The 21,813-nt window shown below is 31.2% G+C and overlaps 1 protein-coding gene and 1 pseudogene across 1 annotated transcript; one reads left to right on the top strand and one right to left on the bottom strand.

The window, feature by feature from the left end:
* Window positions 1-3,708: 3,708 nt before the first annotated feature.
* On the bottom strand, window positions 3,709-10,501 carry LOC129295109 (uncharacterized). Its single transcript, XM_054933586.1, has 3 exons — window positions 9,161-10,501; window positions 4,618-4,686; window positions 3,709-4,166 (listed from the first exon to the last, which is right to left on the bottom strand). Exons 1-3 carry the CDS (start codon window positions 10,356-10,358, stop codon window positions 4,123-4,125), a joined length of 1,311 nt encoding a protein of 436 aa, XP_054789561.1. The 5' UTR covers window positions 10,359-10,501; the 3' UTR covers window positions 3,709-4,122.
* An 8,702-nt stretch (window positions 10,502-19,203) lies between these two features.
* LOC129295110 (nucleobase-ascorbate transporter 2-like) lies at window positions 19,204-21,788 on the top strand (annotated as a pseudogene).
* Window positions 21,789-21,813: the final 25 nt, after the last annotated feature.

Raw genomic sequence — 21,813 nt, 5'->3', positions numbered from 1 at the left:
TTTTTCCAAAAAGAAAATGCATGTCATGTGTGGACACAGATTGGCTTCTCGTGGTTAGTCTATCTCAGACATATAAATCATATATCCGAAGTGCTGTTGAATATTCACATCGAAGTTTTGTAAATAATAAAAGGTTCTTTTTGCTGTTATACTTTTCTGGTTTTCAACTAGCTGTGTTCTACTTTGATTCTAGAGAGACCTATATACATATGAGTCCAAGAGCTATTACCGGGTTTGGTTATTTAAATGATTTTATTGGAACAGAAAAGCTTAATCATGAGAAAATTAAGTTTGAGTTTGGGGTTCTGGAATTACGGGATGATGATAGGGTAATATCTTTTGAAGTTATACAGGAAGAGGATGGATGGAGAATTGTGACTCAGACTCTGCAATAACAAGTGTTACGGAGTGAAGGACAAAAAGAATAATAAACTTGTCTTCTCAAAAGTGATGTTGCCAGATTTTACGGGTTCTGTTTATCCCATAGATTAAAAATCTACTACGTTTTTAATCAATAAAAAATCGAGTGAGTTAGGTTGGATCTCTAAATTTAAATAATACTTAAATAGATACCTTTCAGGTCTTTTACTAAGTAAGTTTTTTATCAACAGCAAATTTAAACCCCTAACCTTATAAATTATGAAATCCTTACGAATCAACTTTTGCAAGTATTAAAATTTAACTACTTCCTCCATTCAAAAATATAAAATATTATTTAAAAATTTAAATGTTAAAAATATAAAGTATTTTTAATTTTTTAATGTATAATTATTATTTTTTTAAAAAAAATATCCTTATTAATGAATGACTTTATATTTATTGTAGGATGTTTAATAAAAATAAATATAAAAAAATAAAATTAATTTGAAAGTAGGCAACTACTTTATTAATGATAAAATTTAATTAAAAATATTTTATATTTTTTTAAAGAAAAAAAATCATTGAACCATGAGAATACTTTATAGAGTTAAAGTATAAATTTAACCACAAAATATTCATTCACGCGCATTTAATATCCTCAAATTTTTTTGACACTCCAACATTTTTTTTAATTTGGTATAATGTCGCCCCCCTTAAGGTTTGACTGAGTTTACAGTTAGTTGACTTGACTGACGCATTTGTGCACTGACATTGTATGCCTATGTGGCACCTATATGATCTTTTCTCTAAGAAAACTTCCTAATTTTTATGTGGGTCCCACCTTCAAGGTTTCACCAACTCTGTTTCATGTCTTCTTTGAACCCAGACCTTCAGCATCTTCAATCCCAAACCAAGATCTTCAAAATCGAGGAATGCATTATCATTTCCATCCATATAAGGCGAGATTGAAGTATAATCTACACTGGGAATTAGAGAGAAAAGTAGCTCCCCCACGAAGATACAATGAAAACATCAATGCAGAAAAACAAAGAACCGTCATTGCAACAAGCAAATCAGAGACTTGCAGATTGAAATCAGAAAGATAATGGAGAATATATACTCCCATATCCAACGCGCCAGCTTTCGCCATCTTTAGCAGATTTCAGAATGTAACTGTCAAAAATCCAAATGATAAACACAACAACTAAAAGAAAAATCACTAAAAACCACGAATCAAAATTATTGATATAACAAAATCATCTTTAGCAGATTTCGCGTTGCGAGAAAACGATCTGATATGGGTATCATCGGAGAAGCTTTCATTTAGTTGTGGGGCGGCGGCGCTTGGAACGATCTGAAGGTGTCGTCTTCTCACATCATCGTCCTCGTGAAGTACCCAGAAACCCAGAATACGAGGTGCCGTCCTCGTGATTTGAGCCAACTAACCTGGATAATTCAAGCAAAAGAAACTGAGTAGAGTCGCAATTTGGGTTTTGGTTTTCTGCAGAGAATGTCCAAGATTTCCTAGGCTTGAGAATTGGGTGATGATGAAGGTGGAGAGAGAGATAGAGGGCCGGAAGATGATGAGGGTGATAATTTGGTTCGAGCTGGGTCTGTTGTAGAGGAAGCAACTCGACATGGGGTCGGAAGATGATGAAGATCTTCGCGGCTTTGAAGTTGGGAGAAAGAAGGAAAAGAATTATATAAAAAAAAAAATGAGTTATATCTGACATGGATTCACATATGACGGGCAGGAGACATCTAACGGTCAAAATTAATAAGTTAATAGTCAACACTAATTGTGGGACAAAATTACACTCTTTCATTAAAAAATATAAAATATTTTTAATTAAATTTTATTTTTAATAAAATATTTACTTACTTTTAAATTAACCTTATCTTTTCATATTTATTTCTATTAAACATTCTACAATAAATATAAATTTATTATAAATAAGGGCATTTTAAAAAAAAAGTAATGATTACATCTCAAAAAACTACAAATGCTTTATATTTTTGAATATCAAACTTTTAAAAAATATCTTATATTTTTTAACGAAAGGAGTATCAATTTAAAAATATTAGGGTGATATCGTGCCGAAAAGAATTTGAAGATATCATGTGCGCTTGTGTGAAAACTTTGAAGGTAAATTTATACCTTAACCCTACTTTATACCACTCAATTAAAATTTTGATTTCAAACAAACACTAGAGTTTGATATATAGACACACACATACTCCTTCCGTTCAAGAATATAAGGCATTTTTTAAGGAGTTGAATATTTAAAAATATAAGACATTTTTAATCTTTCAAGATATAATTATTGCCTTTTTTAAAAGTGTCCCTATTAATAATGACTTTATATTTATTGTAGTATGTTTAAAAGGAGTAAATATAAAAAGATAAAATTAGTTTGAAAGTTGGTAACTACTTTTTTGGAAAGTGAGATTTAATTAAAAATGCCTTATATTTTTTAACAAAAGAAGCATATAAATGAATAATTACTATTTGAAAATGCTCTTGAATTTTTAAATAACGATTGGGAAAATATAGTTATTAATCCATATAATTTTATCGAGCTTTACTTTCAGTCATTATAATTTTTTTAATGTTTTCAATTTTTATAGTTTTCGCAAAATTGAGTGGCATTTACTACTCATTTTTCTATAATTTTAATGTTTTCAGTCTCTATACACTAAAAAATTAGGAGAACTGAGAAAAAATTTTGATAAAATTATAAGAACTAATAATTATATTTTTTCATAATTATTTGATATTCAATTACATCGAGTACAATTCAAATACATATTATTGAATTGGCTGAAATTAATTTTCTCATTACATTTTTTAATTTTTATTTCTAGATTACATTAAATTTCAAACATGATAGACAAATATGGTCCCGTGCTGGTTTAATGTGATATAATGTTGGATTAGTTGACTTTGAAAAGATAATTAGAGACTCGATGCCTAAATTATTGTTGGGAGAAGTCTAAATTAATTGATTAATTAATTGTTTCAGCACACTAATAATAGTGACAATAATATTTAATAATATAATATTAGGGATAAGATAAGACTAGACATCATGAAAGCAATCACGTGTCCCATCCTATCTTGTAAAGTTTTGTCTCAATTATTTTTGAGTCGGTACGGAATCAGGTCGATCAGGATAAATACAAGTTAAACATCCCTAATATAACTTTTAAGAAATTGATCAATAAAGATTAAATTTTAAATACTAAATTGATAACTGTAACACACCAAAATTTTTTTTTTTAAATAATTTAACTCAACCATAGTTGGGTTACAGCCACCCAACACATTTTTATATCAATAATTTCAATATAAAATATTTTATAATCGGCTTCAACTCACACACTATAACATTTCAGATAAATTTTTACCTCCCACATGCCATTAGGCTAAATCACATTTGTCCATCCTTATACTCCCAACAAGTAAACTAAATCACATTTGTCCATCCTTATACTCCCAACAAGTAAAATAAGCAATTTAATCAATTTTCAACACAAGCCAGTTATTTGACCTTATAATCATGCCATTTTAACCAATCCAAAGTAAACCAAATATTAAAATTACAGTCATCCAAATTGTACCAAAAATAGAAATAGTTTGAAAGGCATGATTACATTTATATATTCATATAATTGACAATAAACAAAAAGCCCTAATATTGGCAATATAACACATTATAAATCATAAATTAAATACCCAAAAGAGACAGTGGATCTATACCACTAAGCCTCTGGGACTCCTCCACGTGTCACTCTTGGCTCTTCTCCTGAAAATTGTTAACCACATAATGAGACTCAAAAGTCCCAGTAACCAAAGCCAATTTATGATAGTGTATACAAACAGTTAAGTGTGTGCTTACTAAGTGAGAATTAAAAATAATATAATTCCAACAAATATAAGAAATATTATAATAAACACAAACAACCATCCTTATATCCCTCCATTAACCTCGAGCCGTAGCCCTCACTCGGTACTAAATTACCCGGCCAAAGGTAGATTAGCCCGAGCCCTTACAAACCACCTATTGAGCTCCAATAGGGGCGTACCACGTGGCACATAAATACAACAACAATAGCAAGTCTCCCAACACCTCCCACAATAATCAAACAAATTCATAATAATATTGCACAATTATACAATATTACAAAATTTAAATTTTCTCAATAATCACCCAATTAACATGAAGTAACACAATCATAAATTAAAAGCATGGTTACCTTGTGGCTTTTTCAATAAATTATTCCTTAAAATTTCTCTCTCACCACAATCTTCACCAGTAATACAATCTACAAATAACATATTATTTATAAATATTAGTTTCAATTTTTGAAACTAATAAAATAATTCTAATAATAGAATTAAAAATATAACATAATTCCTAATCTCAATCTTAATACAAATCTATAGTTAATACTATTAAGTATAATTTTTAACTCCTCTTTTAATTATCAATAAACATTAATAATCTAAAAATCAAATTTTAAACTAATTTCTATTATCAAAATTTTCTTTTTATTTTATAAATTCGTACCTAAAATACCCAAAAATTAAAAATTAAGTCTCTAGCTTAGAATCATAATCCTATAACCATAATAATTCATTTCTCATCCCAAATAATCATCTAAACCTCAATAAATCAACATATATTTTCAGATCTAGTTTAGAATTTGATCCATAAGCCATAAATTCAAAGATCATTAACAAATTTATACTCTAGAACATTTATTATACTACTGACAACCTCAAAAACCATATTTATTCAACATAAATTCATCCCTCTTTCAGATCTTAAATTTTCTACCACTACAAACTCAGAAACTAAAGAAGAAGGATGACTAAGAAAAATTTTTAGAACACTTACTTAGTCTTGAAAAGCTTAAAATCACACCCTAAATATCCTATTAAAAACTCTTACCTTAAAACCCAGCACCGGTGAATTTGGCTCACAGATGCTCTCTCTGCCGAAGCTCACGCACGAAAGAAGGAATGAAGAAATGAAGGAACAGGTGAGTTTTTATAAAAATTCAGTGGGTCCCACATTTTTTTTAATTATTTTCTCTCTCTCTTCTTCTTTTCTTTTTATTATTATTTTATTATTGTTACTGTTGAGGCGGCGGACGAAGCAAATTCGTTTTCTTCTTCTTCTTTCCTTTCTTTTCCTTTCTTTCTTTTTATTATTATAATAATAATTTAATAATATTTTATTTTTTATTTATTATTATTATTTTTTTAATTTTTTATTTTTTTTCATACCTTTTTTTTATAATAATAATTTAATAATACTTTTCAAAATTTTTATTAACCCAAATTAACTATTAAAATTTAAATTGGGATGTTACAATTCTCCCCTCCTTTTAGAAATTTTGTCCTCAAAATTTAAAATTAATAACTATTAACTACTCACTTAATCAAAAAGACGAGGATAATCACGTCGCATACTGTCCTCGGTCTCCCACGTAGCATCACCTGGAGTTGTGCTCTTCCAGATTACTTTAACCAATCTAATGGTCTTGTTTCTTAATTGCTTGTCCTTATAATCCACAATCCTTTCTGGTTCAGCTCTGAATGTCAAATTCTCCCTGAGTTCAATTTCCTCGGGTTCAATTATATGGGAAGGATCTGGTTGATACTTTTTCAGTTGTGACACATGGAATACGTTGTGTATTCCAGCAATTTGGGGTGGTAATGCTACTTGGTACGCTACTGGTCCAACTCGTTTTAAGATCTCAAAAGGCCCCATAAACCTTGGTGTCAACTTCTTAGCCTTAATAGCTCTTCCAACACCAGTTACCGGAGAGATTTTAAAAATACATGGTCACCTACTTCAAACTCAAGCGGTCTTCTCCTCTTATCCGCATAACTCTTTTGTCTACTTTGAGCTGTGAGTAATTTTTGCTTGATTAAAGCAATCTTTTGGGTAGTCTCATCAACAATGTCTGGCCCCAAAACAGTTCTCTCACTTAATTCTGTCCAACACAGTGGCGATCTACATTTTCTTCCATACAATGCCTCATAAGGTGCCATCTGAATGCTAGAATGAAAACTATTATTGTAGGCAAATTCAGCTAATGGTAAGTGACTATCCCAATTACCTCTAAGCTCAATGGCACACGCTCTTAACATGTCTTCAAGAGTTTGTATGGTTCGTTCCGTTTGCCCATCGGTCTGGGGGTGGTAAGCGGTGCTAAAACTCAGACGAGTACCCATGGCTTCCTGTAATGACTTCCAAAAGTTTGATGTGAATCTCGGATCACGATCAGATACAATATTTGTCGGCACTCCATGCAATCTCACCACTTCTCTTATGTAGATTTCAGTTAATTTTTCGAGAGAATACTTGATATTAGTAGCAAGAAAATGAGCTGATTTGGTGAGTCGATCTACGATTACCCATATAGTGTCATGACCAGAAGATGTTCTAGGCAATCCTGTAATGAAGTCCATAGAAATGCTGTCCCATTTCCACTCTGGAATATCAAGAGACTGTAGCATCCCGGCTGGTTTCTGATGCTCAATTTTGACTTTCTGACAAGTCAAACAACGAGTTACATGTTCAGTTACATCTCTCTTCATCCTTGGCCACCACCAACCACGTCTTAAGTCATGATACATCTTAGTTGCTCCTGGGTGAATGGTATATTTACTCTGATGAGCCTCCTCAAGTAAGATATTTTTCAATCGAGTATCATTAGGCACACACACTCTACCTTTATATCTTACGACATCATCATCGGTCACATCAAAATGTTCAGCCTTTCCAGCCCCAATCTCTACCCTAATCTTATTCAAATAATCATCCTTCTGCTGCGAAATTCTGATTTCTTCCCAAAAATTATTCTCAAATTCAGTAATATGTAGAGCAGCCAAACGATTTTCGACTACTTCTACATTTACTGCATGAAAACTACTCCATAATTCATGTTCTCTGACCATCATGTGAGCAGTATGTACAAGCTTCCTGCTCAGAGCGTCGGCGACTACGTTAGCTTTCCCTGGATGATACTTCAACTCAAAGTCATAATCCTTCAAAAACTCAATCCATCTGCGCTGTCTCATGTTGAGCTCCTTTTGATCAAACAAATATTTTAAACTTTTATGATCACTGAAGACTTCAAAAGAAGAACCATAAAGATAGTGCCTCCAAATCTTCAAGGCAAATACCACAGCAGCAAGCTCCAAGTCATGAGTAGGGTAATTTTCCTCATGAGGTCTCAACTGTCGAGAGGCATAAGCCACTACTCGATCCTCCTGCATCAATACACAACCTAAACCTTTCTTAGAAGCATCAGTATACAAGGTATAAGGAGCAGTTGGAACAGGTAAGGTGAGCACCGGTGTGGTGGTCAACCTCTTTTTCAGCTCCTGGAATGCAATTTCACACTCGTTCGTCCAAATAAATGGAGCATCTTTCCTGGTCAACTTAGTCAAGGGCATTGCAATTTGTGAAAAACCCTTAATGAAACGACGATAGTAGCCTGCAAGACCCAAGAAACTCCTAATCTCTGTCACACTTCGAGGTTGTTCCCATTTCATCACTGCATCTATCTTACTAGGGTCCACTGCTACCCCTTCTTCTGAAACAACATGGCCTAAGAATTTAACTTCTTTAAGCCAAAAATCACATTTGCTCAACTTGGCATAGAGCTTGTGCTCTCTTAATATCTCCAAAACAATTTTAAGATGTCTAGCATGGTCCACCTCATCTCGAGAATAAATAAGTATGTCATCAATAAAGACTACAACAAATTCATCGAGATAAGGCCTGAAGATTCGATTCATATAATCCATGAAGACAGCTGGGGCATTTGTTAACCCAAACGGCATCACTAGGAACTCATAGTGCCCATATCTAGTCCTAAAAGCAGTTTTAGGGATATCCTCTGCTCTAACCCTCAATTGATGATACCCTGATCTTAGATCAATCTTAGAAAACACCGCTGAATTGACTAATTGGTCTAACAAATCATCAATTCGAGGTAAGGGGTACTTATTCTTGATGGTTACCTTATTCAATTGTCTATAATCAATACACAATCTAAGGCTTCCATCTTTCTTTTTCACAAACAGTACCGGTGACCCCCATGGTGATACACTCGGTCTGATAAACCCCTTCTCTAACAACTCTTCAATTTGTCTCTTCAACTCAGCTAACTCCGATGGAGACATCCTATAGGGTGCCTTAGAAATAGGCCCCGTACCAGGTACGAGTTCAATCGAGAACTCAACCTCTCGTTCTGGAGGCAAACCGATCACTTCAGTAGGAAAGACGTCAGGGAATTCTCTCACTACTGGAATCTGATCTACACCTTCTTCAATCTCTGCCTTGATTGAGAAGAAAATCATAAAAGCTTGACAGCCCTTTCTTATACACTGTTCTACTTGAGCTGCAGACAACAACATAGGACTTTGGGACTCTACAGGGGTTACAGTAAGAAGCTGAGAGTGACACACTCTTTTTCTGACAATTAAGTACAGCTCCATTTGCAGACAACCAATCCATCCCCACAATAACATCAATCCCAGACAAAGACAAACAAATGAGGTCTATGGTGGTCTTTCGACCCTCATACTCAACCTCTACATTTAGACATGCCTTAGCAGTCCTTACAGTCAAACCAGCAGGAGTAGAAATCTTCACATCAAAAGGTAAGGTACACACAGGCAATTTACATCTTTTCATACATTCATCAGACACAAAAGAGTGTGTAGCACCCGAATCAAACAAAGCACAAACATCATTATCAAGGATTCGGATTATACCTCGGATAGCATTAGGGTTGTTAGCAGCCTCTGGCCCAGAGAGGGCATACACTCGTGCTGGTACTGTAGGTCTCTGATCATTACCCCTATTTTGGTTTTGATAGCAGAATCTAGCAATATGACCAGGCTTCTGACAGATGTAACAAACCCAACAATCACCAGAATGAAACTTCCCACACTTACTGCATGCTTGATTACTAGCAGCACTAGGAGTAGGATTAAAGGTAGCTGGGCTCCTATAGGACCCTTGACTTCCACTCTGATTCCCTCTGTAGCTCTGGCCCTTATGATAGTAGCCCTTCTTCTTCTGATTTCTAAAACCTCCAAAGATTTGACTGCTCCTCTTCTCTACTCCACCAATGGGTCTGGTGTGGATAGGGGGCTTCCCATGAGGTTCTTTCCTCCTCTCTCTATCAGCTTCTAATCTAGCCTCTCTCTTCCTCCGAGAAACTATTCGAAGCTTATTGCACATCTCACTGAATGTCTTGATCTCAAAAGGGGCTAACTGTTCCCTTAGATCAGGCCTCGCCTTCTCTAGTAATCGTTCAGCCATCCACTCCGTGTCTTCATGTTTCTGGAGGTAAGTAGAGTATTTAGATAATTCTGAGAATTGTTCAATAAATTCATCCTCATCTAAATCACCCTGGCGGAATGCATGAAACTCAGCCTCCTTTTCTGCTCTCAGTGCAGTAGGAAAATAATTCTCGAACAATATGGCTTTAAAATCTTCCCAAGTAAGAGAGGAATCATCCTTCGGTCCTGATGTTTCCCACCATTTCTTAGCACTCTTCTGTAGTAGGAATATTGCCAGCTGCACCTTTTGATTAGAAGTGCACACAACCATACGAAAAATACTCTCCAATTGATCTATCCATTCTTCAACCACCGCCGGCTTAAGATTTCCATCGAAAGTAGGAGGATTAAACTTACGAAAAGTACTCCAGATCTTTGTGATCGTGGATGTCTGTTGCTCAGAGTGGAGACTCACATTCTTCGGACTAGTCTCATGGTGAGAATAAGGAGGTAAGCCTTCATCAGCAGATTGGCTCGCATTGAATACCTTGGTATGGCTTCCTTCTTGTTGGCCATTTCCCTCTCGGTTGTCATTCTCCTTATATTGTCTTAAAGCGGCCAATTCTTCTTCTTGTCTCTTCATGCGGTCACTAAGATTATATAGTAGATCCATCATTTGCCTCATGGTTGGCTCATCCTGCCTTAGTTGTGACTGTATGGGCTCGCCCTGCCCAATTTGTTGCTGTGTGGGCTCCGGTTGTGGCAGTGAAGGTATGTCATTTCCTATTGGCTCTATAGAATCACCGACAATTTCGCCACCTCTCCTAGTTTTGGACACCATCTCTCCCCTCCTAAAGGATGGAAGTCACATAATTAATTAACACTAATCTCAAGACAAGAAAAATAATGGAGAAGTATTATGATTTACTAATGTATATTGCCAATAAACTAGGTTAATGTATAACAATTTCATAATTTATAAGAATTTGAAACATGTAGCTCTGATACCAAAATTTGTAACACACCAAAATTTTTTTTTTTAAATAATTTAACTCAACCATAGTTGGGTTACAGCCACCCAACACATTTTTATATCAATAATTTCAATATAAAATATTTTATAATTGGCTTCAACTCACACACTATAACATTTCAGATAAATTTTTACCTCCCACATGCCATTAGGCTAAATCACATTTGTCCATCCTTATACTCCCAACAAGTAAACTAAATCACATTTGTCCATCCTTATACTCCCAACAAGTAAAATAAGCAATTTAATCAATTTTCAACACAAGCCAGTTATTTGACCTTATAATCATGCCATTTTAACCAATCCAAAGTAAACCAAATATTAAAATTACAGTCATCCAAATTGTACCAAAAATAGAAATAGTTTGAAAGGCATGATTACATTTATATATTCATATAATTGACAATAAACAAAAAGCCCTAATATTGGCAATATAACACATTATAAATCATAAATTAAATACCCAAAAGAGACAGTGGATCTATACCACTAAGCCTCTGGGACTCCTCCACGTGTCACTCGTGGCTCTTCTCCTGAAAATTGTTAACCACATAATGAGACTCAAAAGTCCCAGTAACCAAAGCCAATTTATGATAGTGTATACAAACAGTTAAGTGTGTGCTTACTAAGTGAGAATTAAAAATAATATAATTCCAACAAATATAAGAAATATTATAAACACAAACAACCATCCTTATATCCCTCCATTAACCTCGAGCCGTAGCCCTCACTCGGTACTAAATTACCCGGCCAAAGGTAGATTAGCCCGAGCCCTTACAAACCACCTATTGAGCTCCAATAGGGGCGTACCACGTGGCACATAAATACAACAACAATAGCAAGTCTCCCAACACCTCCCACAATAATCAAACAAATTCATAATAATATTGCACAATTATACAATATTACAAAATTTATAATTTTCTCAATAATCACCCAATTAACATGAAGTAACACTAATCACAAATTAAAAGCATGGTTACCTTGTGGCTTTTTCAATAAATTATTCCTTAAAATTTCTCTCTCACCACAATCTTCACCAGTAATACAATCTACAAATAACATATTATTTATAAATATTAGTTTCAATTTTTGAAACTAATAAAATAATTCTAATAATAGAATTAAAAATATAACATAATTCCTAATCTCAATCTTAATACAAATCTATAGTTAATACTATTAAGTATAATTTTTAACTCCTCTTTTAATTATCAATAAACATTAATAATCTAAAAATCAAATTTTAAACTAATTTCTATTATCAAAATTTTCTTTTTATTTTATAAATTCGTACCTAAAATACCCAAAAATTAAAAATTAAGTCTCTAGCTTAGAATCATAATCCTATAACCATAATAATTCATTTCTCATCCCAAATAATCATCTAAACCTCAATAAATCAACATATATTTTCAGATCTAGTTTAGAATTTGATCCATAAGCCATAAATTCAAAGATCATTAACAAATTTATACTCTATAACATTTATTATACTACTGACAACCTCAAAAACCATATTTATTCAACATAAATTCATCCCTCTTTCAGATCTTAAATTTTCTACCACTACAAACTCAGAAACTAAAGAAGAAGGATGACTAAGAAAAATTTTTAGAACACTTACTTAGTCTTGAAAAGCTTAAAATCACACCCTAAATATCCTATTAAAAACTCTTACCTTAAAACCCAGCACCGGTGAATTTGGCTCACAGATGCTCTCTCTGCCGAAGCTCACGCACGAAAGAAGGAATGAAGAAATGAAGGAACAGGTGAGTTTTTATAAAAATTCAGTGGGTCCCACATTTTTTTTAATTATTTTCTCTCTCTTCTTCTTCTTTTCTTTTTATTATTATTTTATTATTGTTACTGTTGAGGCGGCGGACGAAGCAAATTCGTTTTCTTCTTCTTCTTCCTTTCTTTTCCTTTCTTTCTTTTTATTATTATAATAATAATAATTTAATATAATTTATTTTTTATTTATTATTATTATTTTTTTATTTTTTTATTTTTTTTCATACCTTTTTTTATAATAATTTAATAATACTTTCAAAATTTTTATTAACCCAAATTAACTATTAAAATTTAAATTGGGATGTTACAATGAGATAATAATCTTGAATATTAAAAGTTTCACTATACATTTAGAACAACAACAGCAAGGACTCCCCATCCTGGTTTCCAAGACACTCTTAGAGAAAATTATAATATTAAATAAAGTTTATTAAATATAGTTTACCTTTTTATTTAAAAAAAGATATAATTTTAAAAAAATACAGTTCATTTAATACTCCATTCATTAAAAAATGTTAAGAAAAAAGAATACATATGAAGGATAGCATTGAAAAGTATTAATATTGAAAAATTATTTTTGTCAAAGTTTTGTATTTGAAAAGTTATTTAAAAAAAATTCTTATAATTTAGGATAGATGGATAGGGAGGAGTAATAGTAAGAAAAATTTAATGATTTAGTCCTTATAATTTTGATTCAATTAAACTTAACTTGTTAACTTTAATTTATTATAATTTAATCTTTATAGTTTTGACTTGATTATAACTCAATTATTTTGACTCTTGTAACTTAATTTTTATGGTTTTAACTATTTAAATATTTGTCCCTTTATTTTAAATATAAAATTATAAAGAATAAAATTATGTTTAAATTTAGTACAAAATTTTAATGTGCTAAACACTTTAATATTTATATAGACTATAAATACAAGGACTAATTATTATATAAGTTGAGTTGTAAAAGTCAAAGCTTAAGGATAAAGTTAAAATTGAGTCAAAACTATAATAATTGAGTCATAACGAGTTAAAGTTTAAAAAATAAAGTTTCAATTGAGTTAAAATTACTCCTTCTGTCTCTATATATAAAAAGTTTTTTAAAATATTTTTTTTACCCCTAAATATAAGGGTTTGTTAGCATTTTCTTAATGAATGGACCATTATATCTTTATTAAATTAGAAAGAGTACTTTTATTAATTTATTTTAAAAAGATTTATTTTTTATTTATAATAATTAGAGATAAAATTAAAATGTTATTGTACTTTTAATTAAATAATTAATTTTTATTAATTTATATAATTTAATTAAACAATATTTTATATATAGAAATGAAGAGAGTATATAATTAAATGATTATTGTCCATCATGATGATGTTGATGATGATGATGAGAGCTCAAGTATCAAAGTGGTTTGTCTTGGCATCTGAATTGAGAGACGTTGGAGATTCCTCGTCTGGGCGTTCACCCCTTGTAAGTTAATCTCCCTCTTTATTATCCTGACCAGACTCTTAACTACATTCAGGGACTTAGTACTAATACATTAATTAACTACAAATAATATTAATTAATTACAAAGTCTTAAAAAAAGCAACGGAAGGGAGGAGTACTCCATCTACACTATAAAGCATCTTTTAAAAGTTTTATTTGATTTAAATTATAAATCATTGATAATTTTTATAATTTTTTTCCTATTTATTAATTTTTTAAAAAATTGGTATTAAAATTTTACTTATAATTATCAAAACATTTATATAGGATATTTAATTAATATTTTTAAAAAATTATAATTAGTTATGAATGTTCTATATGTTGAATTTTTTTATCTAAAGGGAGTATTACATAAAAATTAAAAAGAATAATATATTTGAATATAAATAAAAGTTATACTATACTTAGATGTAGGAATCAGGGTGAATCTTAAAGCTTGATTATTGAAAATTTGATCTAATTTTAAGACCCGACTTTTTATTTAAAAGGCTTAGGCCTGGGCCCTTAAGTCCTCTGTTTGGGAAAAAATTTTAACATTTTAATTTACATAGGATATTTTAAAATTCAACATAAATAAATCAAATCTCACATAAAATTTAACATAAAATTTGACAGAGATTTAAAATTTTAATTTAAGATAAAATTAAAATCTTCATCAATGTAAATCTAAATCCTCCCCATCATTATTAAAAAAATAAAATATTAGATCTCTCAAATGTAAGTTTCATTGTAGAAGATGGAGGTGGAGATTCAATGTTAATTATCTTTGCAACTTCTTTTTCATCACCTATAATAAATATTAATTAAATTATATCATTATCAATCAAATATGTGTGTGCGCGCATGTATATAAGATAATTGAGCTTATTAGGGTTTAAAGGGCCGCTCGAGCCCAAGTCATTTTTTACAAGACTTATCAAGGTCAGGTCTTTAAACTAGATTACTTTTAAAAAAATTAATTTGTATAAAGTTTAAATTCTTATTTAAATAGAGCCTCCATATTCAATCCTTATTTCATCTATACCATCCCAAAGTAATCTTTCCTAACTTTCATGCTCATTGAAAATAAAAACAAAAATCTACATCGTTGATGAAAAAAAGAGAGAGACCAGAGAAAAATAAAATTTAAACAAATTATAAACTATTCTTTTGGAATGGCTTAAAAAATTGTGACTACTAAGGTACTTAAATGGTTCTATATCCACATGACTTGTATTTTTTTTTTCTTGAATTGAGTTATATTTTTGTTATTGAACTATTCTTTTAAGAACATCCAATCTCTTAAAGTATTTATCTTAACATTTTTCATCCCTAAAAAATTAAAAAATAGCATATTTTTTCTAATATTAAATTCTCTAATATTGATCGTTAAAATATTAAAGGGGGACTAAAGTTTAATCGAACATATCAATATGTCTTGCTAGGTGGAAGTTAAGATGCATTTTTGCCTTTAAACTATTCCCTAAGAGTAATTTAATGTTATAAATTATTTTTCATATAACAATCTTGCCTCTAAAATAATTAAAATGTAACATACTTTCAAGCCCCCTAGTATGAGAAATGGCATTTTTTTTGTCATGCTTAAGTTTTCATTATTTTTTAATGGTTAACTTTAGGGTATTTATGATTAGAAGAAATATGATGTTTTAAATATTTAGAGGTGAAATTACTATGACAAATAGTTTAAAATATTGGATACTTATTCAAGAATAATCCATTGTCTCAAATTACAAATAGTTTATCAAAAAAAATACTTTAACCCCTTTTTTAATATTGTACTCCCTTTATCTCAAATTACAAGATATTTGGTATAGATTTGATGCCAAAATATAAATACATTTTGGATAAAAATAATTTTTCAGTAATAATACTTTTTTATTGTTATATTCCATTACATTCTATCTCTTTAATATTTTTTGATAAATGAAATATTAAATAAAAGTTATTTTTAGAAGTTTATATTTTTGTTTTAAAAAAATTAAAATTGTAAAGTATATTTATTAAATTCTATTAATATGTATGATTTTATTTAAAAGTGTCTCATTTGTTGGTAAAAGAATATTTAAAAGTATCTTATAATTGTGAGAATATGTCCTTTAATTTAAAATAAATCTAACTATATAAATATATTGACAAAGGCATCTAGCAGGTAACAAAAATTTGGAAAATATTTATATCTCTTCCCGATGAATCCCAGCCAAAATTGCACGAACAATGCTTTAAACGAGGGGGCTATTTTTTTTTGAAAGAAAGAAACTTTAACGTTCTGACTAAATATGCTCAAGCTTGGGATTAAAAAAGGGGAATGACAATAGAATTTTTTAAATTATTTAAATAATATTTTAATCCTTAAAAATGTTATATTTCCTTAATTTTTAAAAATTTTTCTATCATTACGAAATTAAATAAATTATTAAATATTTTTAATTCAGGATTTCAAATGTAACTCACGAATTACTGTTGCATTCTTGCAATTTAAAAAAAAATTACAAAATATCAAACAAAACTTATGAATGGTAATTAATATTTATAACATTTGAGAAATATCATGATTCAAATGCGAATTTATAAATTTTTGTGATTTTAAAAAGAAAAATAATAAATTTTAGAATAAAAAGTTGTGAATGACAATTGATATTTTAATTAAGATAATTTAATCATTTATATAATTTTTAATAAAAAAGTCCGTAAAGCTTTAAAAGAATTATGATATTTTGAGAGATCAAGATACTATTTACATAATTCAAAAAATTTTATTGTCATTAAAAAAAACACACACACACACGCTGAAAAAGAAAAGTAAAGAAAGAAGAAAAAGAAAGCAATATTTCTTTTGCTACTAAACACCAACTCCTCAATATATGATTGTTTGGTATTGATAATGTAATTTTAAATTAAAATTAATGGGCATCTTAAATTTTAAAATTATTTAGATAATAGAATTTTAAACTTTAAATTTTTATAATATGTAAATTTTTATCAAGTTTTAATTTTGAGAGTTTGAAACCTCATTGCTAAGTTAGAAAAATTACCATTTTCTATAATGGTGAGGTCTAGTCATATGTTGATATGACATTCATTTTGATTTTTAAAAGATAACGATCATTTTTTATAATTTAATGATGAGATTTTGGGGAGTTTAAAATTTTAGAAATTGAAAGACATTTTGTTCATTTTAAGAAGTCATTGTTTAGATGCTATTTGTACAATAGTTCAAATTTATTATATCTCCTTACCCTTTAAATATGATGAAGGTAATAATAAAATATCCAAAATTTATATATTAGGCACTATGCTCAATAAATTTATTATTTAAAATTTTTTATACATTTAAAATATAACAAAATCTCCAGAGTTAATAATAATGCAAGAAAATGTGATAGGTGCTTGCGAAACGGTTTTTTATATTTATATATATAGATATATATATTCACAAATATATTCAAGTATTACGCACTGTTGAACCCCAAAAAGGGTATGCGTTGGAACATTGAAATTGTTTTGCGCATGAATATACATATTAAATGGATTGCAACGGCCCATTTGGTAAGCACATGAGATGCATGAATCTCACATTTTTGGTAAAACCCATACAATGTTTAATACTACATCCCTCCTTGAACATAAAAAAATACAACTTCTCTCCTAATTTATAAAATATTTTTAAATAAAATTATACATACTATTAACATTTATTAAATATTTTTACAATTTTATTTTTTAAAATAAAAATAATTTTTTCAAAATATCCTTAATTTAATATTTTATTTGTAAAAGAATATTAAAAAAGAGAATTTAATGGAAAGAGTAAATATAAAAAATAATTTATAAAACTTTACTTTTTATTCAAGAATCTTATATTTTGAAATATCAAATTTTTTACAAAAAATGTCTTATAAATTGTGACAAAGGCAGTAATTTTTTTTTAAGATCAAATATAACCTTGTTTGGTCATTATGATCAAGATATCCTTGTAACACGTTTTAAACTTTTTTATAATGATAGAGTTACCAGTGAAAATCAATAGGTTAGGGCTGTATCAAGGAATAGATGGCATTGGATTTCAGCCCCACTTGAAGTCTGATCTCTTTCATGAAAAAGGACTGGGTTAGGCAACCCGTAGTTCAGTTTTGTCCAGTGATAACTCAAAGATTAACAGGATTGAATTTGGTTCATAAAACTGTGAGACTAGTTCTATTAGTTCAATACTCATTTAGTTATTTTTTTTTCTCTATGAGAGGTAATATTTATCTTAACCTAATAAACTCAATTAAGCTAATAAAAATCACTTATAATCATGATAAATTCCAAAATAATTTTTAACAAAAAAATATTCAATTATAGTCTAAATGATTTAAATTATGACTTCAACAAAAACAACACTTAACAAACTTCAACACTACATTACAACAATAATTTAAGAACAAACTCACAATTCTTTACAAGCAATCATCTCTTTAATATCATTTACTTAAAGCACTTGTTAAAAATAAATTAATTATAATTATATTAAATAAATTATAGAATTGGATTGGACCACATGGTCCAGATATTCAGTCTCCTTTCAGTCCATTAAAAAAATAATTTTTTTTCTATTGTTTTGTTCATTTATCAATTTTGATCTTAAAAGACCCTATTTTAAGGATCGCACTGCACATACCATCTTGAATTAAATTGGATTGAAACCGGACTCGCACAGCCTTACAATGGATCATGGATCAGTGTCGGGGGCAATGCAACGGTAACATTCAGCTCAGAATTTTGGAAGTCCTTAAAGGTAATTCTGGGATTATGGTAAAGTTAACGGCACCTTTATATAATACAAAAGCATAGTAGAGTCTGATTGATGTGAACTAGCTACAAACAAGCGCCAGATCTCTCACTGCTCTCATTAGTGGGTTCCAAGTGAAGATCTTTCATTTCAACTTTGCTCTCTCTCTCTCTCTCTCTCTCTCTCTCTACTTTCTCCGGCAACCTTTTCCTTCTTTTCTGCTTTTTTCAACGTCACTGTGTACCTTCTTCCTTCCTCTTACTGTCAGGTTTTGTAGCTGCCTTCTTCCTCCTCTGCCATTGAATCAGCTCATATCTTCAAAAAGACCCGCAGTTCCTAAGAATATTTCTTCTTCTTCTTTCTTTCTCTCGAGCGTTTTTGTTTCTTTTGGCCGTAAACAGTAGGACTTGGAGGTGAGCAAAAGAGTAGCACAGCAAGATTCGATTATAATGGCAGCCGTGAAGCCAGAAGAGATCACTCATCCTCCAATGGACCAACTTCAAAGGCCTAGAGTACTGTATTGATTCAAACCCATCTTGGGGTATGCCAAGCTTGAATCTTTTCTATCCTACATTCTCGCTTTTGCATTTTCTTTTCTTTTTTCTTCATGCGAGTGATTCTTTGTTCACAGGGGAGTCAATAGCTCTGGGTTTTCAGCATTACATTTTGGCCTTAGGAACAGCGGTGATGATTCCTTCATTCCTTGTTCCTTTGATGGGTGGAGTTGTTAAGTATGCCGTTCCCAAGTTCGATTCGTTTTTCCTTCATTTCATGTTCAGATGCCAATCCAATTGATGATTCTGATATAACAAAACCTTCATCTTCAAGCATTTGTTTGGGTTTTGTTGAATGCTCAGGATGATGTGAATGTCTTGTGTATGGTTTGTTTTGTTTTCCATTTAATGTCTCAGGATGATAAAGTGAGGGTGGTTCAGACTCTACTTTTCGTGGAAGGCATTAATACACTTCTGCAAACTCTGTTCGGAACCCGTCTACCCACATGTTAGGAGCTCCTATGCATTCATGGTCCCAATTATATCAATAATTCACGATTCTTCACTGCAAAGGATCGAGGACCCACATTTGGTAATTTCTACATTTCTTTAAGCTAAACTAGCTTAAACGATACAATTGTTGATGGTCCTTCTCTGCAAAACACTTGTTGCAACCTAGTTGTTTGTGTTATGATCTTAGCTTGAAGAAGAACTTCACAAACATTTTGCAATTCATGAAGTTTTTTCTTCGCTTGCCAATCAGAGATTTTGTGAGTGTCATGAGAGAAATGATTTGTTCATGATCTTAGTTATATACTTATGCAGAGATTTCTCAGCACCATGAGAGCAGTGCAAGGTGCTGCGATAGTAGCATCAAGCATACAAATTATCTTGGGGTATAGTCAATTGTGGGCTATTTGTTCAAGTGGCTTCTTTTGAAAGTCAAGGAATTGAAACTTTAAAATTCACATTCGACAAGCCAACTGTAATATCTTTCATTTTCCACGCAGGTTTTCAGCCCCCCTCGGGATGGTTCCAGTAATCGCATTAGTTGGTTTCGGATTATTTGATAGAGGTTTCCCTCTGGTATAACATCAATCCACGTATCACTAATTCCAAATGAGGGAGTTTAAAAGCATCTCCCTCATGTTAGTAGTTAGTATCACTTACTATACTTTTTTTGAAATTTCTTCAGGTTGGACATTGCGTTGAAATTGGAATCCCCATGCTTATTCTGTTTGTGGCCTTCTCCCAGGTACAAATTAAAGTTCATTTTTCTCTAACGTCTTTGCAGGTCAAATTGAAAATGGATAAAAGTTCTAAGACAAAAGCTCTCTGGCAATCTAAAATTTCATCATCTTGAAGTTTGGATACTTATGTTGAAATTAAGTAGGACATGCAGGCCTACATATAAAGTAAATAAGCATGTAGATATGCGGGCTTCTAATTATGATATGCACTTTGTTGTCTGCAGTACCTGAAAAATTTTCAGATAAGAACTACCAATACTAGAGCGATTTGCTCTGCTCATATCAACCAAATAATATGGGCGTACGCACACCTCCTAACAGCCAGTGGGGCATACAACACCGACCGGAATTAACTCAAATACACTGCAGAACTGACAGAGCAAACCTCATTTCTTCTGCTCCGTGGTTAGTGACATCTTTTAAATCTCAACAATTGCATATACTCTCAGAAAGAGTGGCACTTCTCTCAATAAATGTCTATGGAAGTTACTTAATGAGTAGATTGTAACATTTTTTATTTTGCCATAAACAGTACAGGCAGTTTATACTCTCAGAAAGATTAAATATATTTTCAGCTATGGCAATCACTTACTTTTGAGTTTGTTGTGGCCAGGATAAAAATTCCATACCCTCTTCAATGGGGTGCTCCTACATTTGATGCGGGCCATGCTTTTGGAATGATGGCTGCTGTTTTAGTCTCATTGATTGAGGTATCATCATATGTCATTCATATTTACGCTACGTATATCGGTATATGCTTCTGCTTTGCATATAGAAATTGATTGTCGGTCAGTGATGGAGAAAAGTAATCTTATATTTGACAGTCAACTGGGGCATATAAAGCTGCATCACGTCTAGCAAGTGCCACACCACCTCCTGCTCATGTTCTGAGTCGTGGTATAGGCTGGAAGGTATTGGAATCTTGCTTAATGGTATGTTTGGAACATTGACAGGCTCAACAGTCTCTGTGTAGTGCTATTTCTTCCTGCCCTTAGTTTTCACTTCTCTTAGGACATGAAAAAACTGATCTTTTCAAGGCACTTGGCAGGAGAATGTGGGGCTTCTAGAAAGCATCGGGTTGGGAGCCGTAGAGTCATTCAAATTTCACTGGCTACTATTGATATTCTTCTCAATGCTTGGTTAGTTCAAACTAGGAAGTACCTTGACTTGACTTTTCTGATCAAAATATAATTTTAACTCGAACATAATTTTCCTTGTATTTGCAGGAAATTTGGAGCTTTGTTTGCTTCAATACCATTCCCTATTTTTGCTGCTGTTTACTGTGTTTTTGTTTGGTCTTGTGTGTGAGTACCAC

The sequence above is a fragment of the Prosopis cineraria genome, unplaced genomic scaffold, assembly GCF_029017545.1.
Source record: "Prosopis cineraria cultivar Desert tree isolate PC_DT_omini unplaced genomic scaffold, ASM2901754v1 PC49, whole genome shotgun sequence".
NCBI classification, from domain to species: domain Eukaryota; kingdom Viridiplantae; phylum Streptophyta; class Magnoliopsida; order Fabales; family Fabaceae; genus Prosopis; species Prosopis cineraria.
This window is presented reverse-complemented; position numbering and strand designations above follow the sequence as displayed.